Below are 8,777 nucleotides of genomic sequence, written 5' to 3' on the forward strand. Positions count from 1 at the left end.
AGCCCAGGAGAGGGAGAATGGGAATTAGGAGTTCCCTCTCCTGCTCCTTGAACTGGTACTAGAGGGCTTCTCCTGGAGTGCACTCATGAGTGCATTCTCTCTTGTGCTGTTTGCCTCAGTTCTCAGTTCCAGGTTTCAGGCAGCACTACATTTATGCTGGAGGTTTCTAGAGGGGAGAAATGGTAATCCTGTCATCTTCAATTTGCCTGCTACTTTTTACTTTTCAGAGTCCTCATATAGCTGCTACATGATTGTGTCTGGGTTTTATGTAGAATTCAGTGGGAGAGACAGACTGCAGTGGGCTTATTCTATCTTACCTAAAACTGGAATCCGCAGTGAAGGATTTTGAGCATGGTCTCAAATAACATGGTCTGAGTTGCAGTTTATTTTTTTGTCTTTAAAGCATATTTTTTAATGGTTTAATATTTCAAATGCAAAAGTATTACATGTTAGTATAACAAACCACATAATACAGAATGCAAAAATAAAAAGTGAATTCAACATTACCCCCACCAAATTCCCCAGAATAACTATCTTTTACTTGGTTGGCATGCATTATTTTCTACATGTAGGTGTAGTTGTACACACGATATTTATTTTTTACAAAAGTGATATTATATCATATTGATCTACATTGTTTTCTGTCAGTACATACAGATTGACCCTTTTCAATGTGGCTGCAGAGTATTCTATGTATGAAAATGTACCATGATTAGTTTAGCAGTGCTTCAATGATATACATTTAAATTTTTCTGTTTTGCTTTTGCCTTTACAAAATGTGTAAGTATTCTTTTCTACTTTTTTTCCTAATAGAAACCCTTTATCAAATTAAGAAAGTTTTCTATTTCAGGCTCAGAGCTTTTTTTAAAGAAAAATCAGGAATGGATTTTAATTTTACTATACCTTTAAAGAATACTTGCATTTTAGAAATGAGTATATGGAAGATTGACATTGAGGAGAGGAGAGACTGGTAGCAGGAGACAGATAAGAGCCTCTCAGATGTAGGGTGAGGAAGGTTGGAACTAAGGCAGTGACTGGAGAGGTGTTTTGGTGACTTATTTGATATGTGAAGAAATTGGGAGGAGGGAGTATGTATGGAGATAAGTCTGGCAGGCTCTTTGGCGCTATCTCTAGAGCACTCATTAGATGGCTTGAGTCTTTTGTAGCATATAAGATCTTTGAAGTATCCCGGGCTGGGATTTCCTGGAAGAAGGCAATGAAAGAAGTTTAAGTGAGGCCCTGTTAGAAGTGGGCCCAGACCTGTTAGAAGGGTAGTCATGAGAGTGCAGTGAGTCATAGGGAGGTAGGGAAAGGCCTTAACCTGCTAGCTTAGAGTCCCCCTCAGACGTGTATTTGCTTCCAGCTTCAAGTTTGGATAGTCAGTCGTTTGTGATGGTGCCCCCCAGTGATGATGTGGTGACTAATCTGGAAACTTTGACAAGCAAATGCCTCCATGGAAAGAACTATTGCCGGCAGGTCCTCTGTCTGTATGAACTTGCCAAGGTATGTGCCAAAGGGTGGGGCCTCCACAGGAAGCTTCCTTCAAGAGGGAGGGAAGTGGGAAGTTGGAGATAGATTTTGGACATTGCAGAGTCAGCCCTTCAGATAATAATCATGACTTGGGAGTAGAGCTCTTGTCAGGTGTAGGCCCCTGTAAGTCCATCTTTGGGGAATAGGGGGGAGGACACCAGGCCAAGTGTCAGGATGTCTTGATCCCTGGGTGCAGCTCAGACAACCAGAAAGCTAGGGCCAGACATTTCACTTCTCTGGGCCCCTGGTTCTTCATCTATTAATGATTTGACTATGAGGGTCCCTTCTAGACCTAATATGTTAGATTCATTTTCTTAATTGTTTGGAGCATTCCATATGGAATGCAAAGGACTAGAAAGACAGGAGTCAGAGCAGCCAGACCTTGTGCTGGTTGAAAGAGAAAAACAGACTAGAAGTGGAAGAGCATGAGAGAAATAAAGCTGAGTGTTAAAGCTCTTTGCCTTGGAGAAGATTCAGCAACTTTTTTTTTTTTAGAAGATGACTGGTAAGGGGATCTTAACTCTTGACTTGGTGTGTCAGCACCACACCCACCCAGTGAGCAACCAGCCATCCCTATATGGGATCCGAACCCGTGGCCTTGGTGTTATCAGCACCACACTCTCCCAAGTGAGCCACGGGCCAGCCCGAGCAACTTCTTTAGAAACTGAGGGTTTTGTTGCTGTTGTGGGAAAAATAAAGAAGGGGCTCTTGCATTTTATTCAGCTTTCTTCACATTTCATAATGTTTGAAAAGATCAGTGTTCAACAAGAGATAGTCACCTGATGCTTTCTGAAGACAAGGCTTTCTTTTGCTTGGATTTGGCTTTGGTGAAATGATAGAAAGGGTTAAAAAATAGTACTTGCTTCTTCTAAGGTTTCTGCTCAGGGTGAGGAATCTTTAAGCTCAGAAGACAATGGAGCCTGTCCACATCAGATTTCAGAAAGGGCTGTCTTTTGCTTTTTCCTGGCTTCTAAAAATAGCTTTAACTGGCTTTGCTTTCCTTTCAGGAGTTAGGCTGTTCCTACACAGATGTTGCTGCCCAGGATGGTGAGGCCATGCTCCGGGCAATCTTGGCCTCTCAGCAGCCTGACCGATGCAAACGAGCACAGGCCTTCATCAGCACACAGGGCCTCAAGCCAGACACCGTGGCCGAACTCGTGGCCGAAGAGGTGACACGGGAGCTGCTGACTCCATCAGAGGGAACAGGTGCCCTGCCCCTGCCCTCGAGGCATCTCCAGCCACTCAGACAGCATTCTCAGGTTCCCAGTGCTAAGGATTTGGATGTTATGCTCATATACCACCTGTATATTGCCCTCTCATTTCCAGATTACACTTATTGCATTTATTTTGTTGTTGTTGCTCTTTATTTTATTATTATGCTTAGTGTAGCTGTGCCTTTATCTGAGCTAAAGAACTCCTTATGTCCTGTAAGATGACTACTAGGTCAGTTTCTAAGCTCAGCAAGGGGAGAGATGCAGAGGCGGCTTCATCAGCATTACTTCCTGATGCCCAAACCAGGGCAGAATGGACCTCCTGGCACAGTGTTTTTGTCCTTCTCCCCTCTCCCTCATGGCAAAACCAGTGCCCCTCTCCACATTTTTCTGTACAGGACATAAGCAGACGTTCAGCCCAACAGAAGAAAGCCAGACATTTCTTCAGCTGACCACTCTCTGTCAAGACCGCACGTTGGTAGGCATGAAGTTGTTGGATAAGATTTCCTCCGTTCCCCATGGGGAATTGTCTTGCAGTAAGTCCTTGGCCTTTTTCTTACATGTGTTGGGCCTAAACAAGTCTCTTTCAGTCAGTCTCTCCAAAACTTGATTTGGGTCCTTGTTCCTGTTCTGGATACCTAGCTCTCAGCATGGGTTATACATTCTTGGTAGAAAGCCTTAAGTTCACTGAAGAAAGCTTGGAAAGTATGGAAAAGTACCCCCAAATTTAAAATCACACAGAAAGGAGGTAATCTTTAATCACTTGACATACTTTATCTTATTTTACTCTTTTATTACCCTGCAAGGTGGATATTATTGTCCCCATTTTAGAAGGGAGGAAACTGAAGCTTAGAGAAGTTGATTGATTTATTGCTGTTAAGTGGCAGTTGGTATTTGAACCTAGTCTGTGTGCTTTCAAAGCCTGCTCTTTTTCCATGTCTAGCTTGTTACAGGCATTCAGTAGTAAGTGTGTCTGATCTTTTTCTATACATGACTATGGTTTTCTTTTTTCAAAAATGGCATTATACTGTGTATATTGTTTATAATTTTTTATTTTATGAATATGCTGCCAACATTTTTCATGACATTGAATATTCTTCAATATAATTTTTAATGGTTACACAGTATTTCTCTTATATGTAATTAAGAATTTTATGCTCTTGCGAGACCTTTAGATTACTTCCAATCTTTGCTGTTTTAAACACTCTCATGAACATCCTTATAGGCAAATCTCTGGGGCATCCATGATTATTTCCCCAAGTTAATTTCCTGATTCAAGGATAGGCCCATTTTTAAGGCTTCTGAGTAAGTCAGAAGCCTTAAAGATATGTAACTCCAAGTTTCACTCTAGAAAAAAAAAAAATCACTTCCTATTTCTATTTAAGAATTGTGTGAATATCATTTCCTGGAACCCATTCCACTTTGCAAATTTGATGGGCCCCCAAAAGGCATTTTACTGATGGTTAGTGAACAAATTAATGGAGATTTTTAAAAAGTTGAAGAGTTTCTTTTTTATTTTTCTATTTTTTTTCCCAGCAGCTGGCTGGTACAGGGAAAAGTTTCATTTTTAAGATGGCCTTCTGTATCTTTTTCTAGTCCAGTTCAATAATATTTACTGAGTACTATCTGTGGGCTGGGCACTCTAAGCACCTGGGATATGGGGAACAAGTTAATAGCAGTCCCTGGAGCTCACAGACTAAAGTCTTTGTACACATTAAGAGACAGATTGATGGGGTCAAGAAGGATTTCTAAAGCAAATGCCCATGCTAAGGACTGAAGGATTAATTGTCAGGGGTGCTCAGTAGTCAGTAGATTTGGGGAGGACCCTGCAGATGCAAAAGCCCAGAGGGCACAGCATGTATTAAGGTTGGGGGAAACCTTTTTCAATCCTCTACATTGCAAATATTTTTCCCACTTTGCCTTTTAATTGTGCTTACAGTGATTTGTGTAGTAGTTTTAAATCTGTATATAGTCAGCTCTTTCACCAATCTAGAAAGCCAGAACACCAAATGGCACTTTATTAGGCCCTAAGACCTTCCACTGAGATAAAAGCAGAGAATGCCCTTGGACTCATGTTGGCAGGAACTCCATCAGTTTGTCTGCAGAAAGTTTTTCCATTTCTAGAAGGCAAATGTCCCTTGTTCTCATTTGTTGGGCCTTTTGGAGAAGGTGGTTCCTACATGACTGTATTTGAGGATAGAGTTAATCCCTGTGCTATCACTGAGAGTATTCAGATATCATCAGGGGGCTTTCCCAGAGCTAGAGCTGGTGAGGTCAGGGGCCTCAGATGACTGGTGGGAAAGCCCTCTCCAGATAGTCACCTTCTCTACCAGGCCCCTTCACCCTCCTGCCAGGTAGAGGTGGACAGTAGGTAGCCAGGGTTTACAACCCTGTCTTAACCAGTGCCTTACCCACCCAGCCACAGAGCTCTTGATCCTGGCCCATCACTGCTTCACCCTGACATGCCACATGGAGGGCATCATCCAAGTCCTGCAGGCTGCCCGGATACTCACAGATAACCACTTGGCTCCCAGTGAGGAGTATGGATTGGTGGTAAGTAGCCCCTTCATCCCCACCCTTGATCCTGAAAGGAGCAAATATGCTGGGGGCCAGCTTAGTGCTGATGTGGGCTAAGGGAATGCTGCCCATCTAGATACCACTACCTACTTGATAGCTGGCTGGGCAACCCAACCCTCTGCTCCAGGTTATAATTTCTGTCAGAATCAGAGACTGCTCCTAAGGAGTAGGAAGGAAGAGAATCCCTGCCATGTTCCAGGGCTATCACATCCCCTTGCCAGGGCAGTTAGCTTTTCTAGAGGGGTAAAACGGCTGCATTTCTCCCCAAAACAAGGTTCAGACCTTCCTGTTACCTCTGAATTGAAATGAGTTGATAGCTCAAGCCTCATGTGCCTCCCCAAATTCTCTGAGCTTGAAGCTGACCTGAGTGGCTGAGCAAGCCATTGGTCACTGTAATAGCAGTGGTGGGAAGAAGTGGGCCTGCCCAAGAGAATGGCACTTTAGCATTTGATAGTCATATTTACAGACAACAGAGGAGGGGAACAGTCAGTGGTGTCCCAATGACTGGCATTTCTGAATCCTCCAGAGGAGGTCTACTTTTGGGTACATAGGATGGCGCTAAGCATGGCAGCCTAGCCATTAGCCCTTCTCCCCCTGGAGTTTAGCATCTGAAAGCAACCCTATTGCTGGAGGGTAGTGGTCTGGCCCAAAGAACACCAGGTGATGCTGATGCAGGCTGCCCTTCCCCTCCTTAGGTACGTCTCCTCACTGGCATTGGAAGGTACAACGAGATGACATACATATTTGATTTGCTGTATAAAAAGCACTACTTTGAAGTGCTGATGAGGAAGAAGTTGGATCCGGTAGGTGTAAAGTAATGAGCTTCAGAATGACCTGTACCACTGACACTCAGGAATCTTAGTCAGGGTGGATCCCTGGATGTGGAGGGAGGGAATTAGGGGCCTCTCTGGGAAACATACTATATATAACCAGAGGCTTAAGATGATAGAGTTCAGACCAGGTGGTGATTATACAGATACTAAATATTTAAGAAAATGAGTTTGTCCTCCCCACCTCAGCCTCCATCATCTGCTTCTCCTCTCTTAAATGCCTGTTCCAGCAGGGACAAAAGCCCTTCCTGAGAGCCATGCTGAAATGGGTGGTCCAGCTGAGGCTGTGTCTGAGGATTTTTAGAGTGGAGAGTTTTCAGAGAACCATAAAAAGTAGGTTGCTAAGAGCCAAGTTAGGGAGTAAATGCAAGGGACTGGGCCAGAAAAGCTGTGGAGCCATTGATGGTGATGACCAGGATGGAGGCTTGGAAGCAAAGGCTTGACCTGCTGAGGTCTGTGGGCTCTGGGAGCCTTTTTGTCCTCAACATGCTTTGTGACACCTGGCATGTCACTCACAGAGCCTCTGCTTCCAAATCATTTGTTTGGCTGATTCATTGCTTCTGCTCATTTCACCTCTGAAGAGTTAAAAACTGAAGTGCACTTTTGGCTTCTGGGAACCTGGGCCCAGCCAAGCAGGGTTAAGAGACAAAGCAGAAAAAGTGTCTCTTTAATGTTGTGCCAGTTTCAGGACAGACCAGTCCAGTCATCAGGAGAGGAGCAAGTTCTAGACATAGGTGTGTTTTCAAGATCCCCCAGAGGGTTTTTTAAATTGTTTTTGAGGCAGTTTTACTTCTGCATTTAAATAGTCTTTTAATAATTTTTTTTTCTGATTACAAAACTAATGCACATTCCATGATAGACACTTGGAAAACAGAACAACACAGAAGAAAGCCTTCAGTGTTTATCCACCATCTGGTGACAGCCACTGCTAACAATTTGGTATAGGCCCTTTCTTTGCACATGTACCCAAAAACATATATACATACTTTTATATTTTAACAAAACTTATATTATGCTGTGAAGATATGAAATAGCAAGTTTTCTCACTTAATAAGTGTGTCATGACTATTTTCCAAATCAACAGATAGTCATCTACATCAGTTTTAATGGCTACATGGTATTCTCTTAGCCCTTATTTTGGACATCTGTATTGTTTGCTATTAACTATCCTTGTTACATTCATCTTAGCACTTTTCTGTTTATGCCTTTGTGGACAGATTCTTAAAAATCAAATTGTTAGATCAATGTGTATGTGCATATTTTTAAGCCTTCTCCCTTCTGAAAGGTTTACCATTCACACTTCCAACAGCAAAAAGGACATGCCTCTTTCCTTATACTTGGGATAGCATAAACTTTTGTATTCATTTTTGTTTTTGCTAATCTTTACCATTTTCTTGGGAGTTTTTAAGGAACTTCCAGAACAAAGGGACTCAGCCAGTCCTTCCTTTCAGTCCCTGGTTGAGACCCTGATATTATTCCCGTTTTTCCTGAGCAGAGTGGTACCCTGAAGACAGCCCTGCTGGACTACATCAAACGCTGCCATCCTGGAGACAGTGAGAAGCACAACATGATTGCCCTGTGCTTCAGCATGTGCCGGGAGATAGGAGAGAACCATGAGGCAGCTGCCTGCATCCAGTTGAAATTGATTGAGTCTCAGCCTTGGGGTGAGTGAGGTCACCCCCAGAGCAGTACTGCTAGCTGGAGAAAGTTCTTAGGGCTAAGGACAAGAGCCCATGAGATTGGCTGTTAAAAGCTTAGGTAGTTATTAGTCACTTAGTGGGGGACCCAGCTGAACAGATAGGAGATAGGGGAACTTGGAAGACATTTGCACCTTGGGATTGCACTCTTGGGACCTGTATTCTGTGCATCCAGCATCTACCGTATTATCCATCAGGATGAATGTTCATGATTATGCCATGTAAACTGCCTTTGATGTTTCAGAGGGAAATGAGGAACTAGAGGGTGCACTGAATCCTACTTCAGAGTGAAGTTAAAATAAGCGTGCATTTCTGGTCCCAAATCCTTCACCTGAGTGAGAGATACCTGTCTCACTGTGAACATGGCTGGGATGTTTCTATTCCAGCCCACCAATCACTATGAGTGGGGTGAGAACAGCCTGCCTTGGGAGTCAGGAAACTCAGCAAGTCTCCTTTATTCCCCTGCAGAGGACAACCTCAAGGATGGGCACCAGCTGAAGCAGCTGCTGCTGAAGGCCCTGACTCTAATGCTGGATGCAGCAGAGAGTTATGCCAAGGTAACCATGGAGAGTCGTACTCCAGACTGGCCTTGGGACTTGGTGTCTGCAGTAGGACTTATCTCTTCCCCTGGGCTCTTCCAAGTGAAGGAGGAGGGCGTCATGGGCCGGCCAGCCAGGGCCAGAAGGGGTAAATACGGTTGTTGGAGGGCTCACACAGGAGATGGTGGCAGCAGAGTCTCTGCCTGTGCTGTCTCCTTCTAACCTTGTCCTTTAGGACTCCTGTGTGCGACAGGCCCTGCACTGTCACCGGCTCACCAAGTTGATAACGCTACAGATTCACTTTCTAAACACTGGCCAGAACACAATGCTCATCAACTTGGGCCGCCACAGGCTGATGGACTGCATCATGGCCTTATCTCGGTTCTACCAGGT

At 43.9% G+C, this 8,777-nt stretch overlaps 1 protein-coding gene across 5 annotated transcripts in view; it reads left to right on the forward strand.

The window, feature by feature from the left end:
- Window positions 1-8,777, forward strand: part of SPG11 (SPG11 vesicle trafficking associated, spatacsin) — a 68,665-nt gene that overhangs the window by 57,873 nt on the left and 2,015 nt on the right. For all 5 annotated transcript variants that reach the window (XM_063090223.1, XM_063090225.1, XM_063090224.1 and 2 more), the window contains 8 exons: window positions 1,364-1,503; window positions 2,538-2,736; window positions 3,140-3,277; window positions 5,161-5,294; window positions 6,014-6,121; window positions 7,644-7,812; window positions 8,314-8,402; window positions 8,620-8,775. In XM_063090223.1, coding sequence (XP_062946293.1) covers window positions 1,364-1,503; window positions 2,538-2,736; window positions 3,140-3,277; window positions 5,161-5,294; window positions 6,014-6,121; window positions 7,644-7,812; window positions 8,314-8,402; window positions 8,620-8,775 — 1,133 coding nt within the window. The remainder of the gene's footprint in view (window positions 1-1,363; window positions 1,504-2,537; window positions 2,737-3,139; window positions 3,278-5,160; window positions 5,295-6,013; window positions 6,122-7,643; window positions 7,813-8,313; window positions 8,403-8,619; window positions 8,776-8,777) is intronic.

The sequence above is a fragment of the Cynocephalus volans genome, chromosome 3 (assembly GCF_027409185.1).
Source record: "Cynocephalus volans isolate mCynVol1 chromosome 3, mCynVol1.pri, whole genome shotgun sequence".
Lineage (NCBI taxonomy): Eukaryota > Metazoa > Chordata > Mammalia > Dermoptera > Cynocephalidae > Cynocephalus > Cynocephalus volans.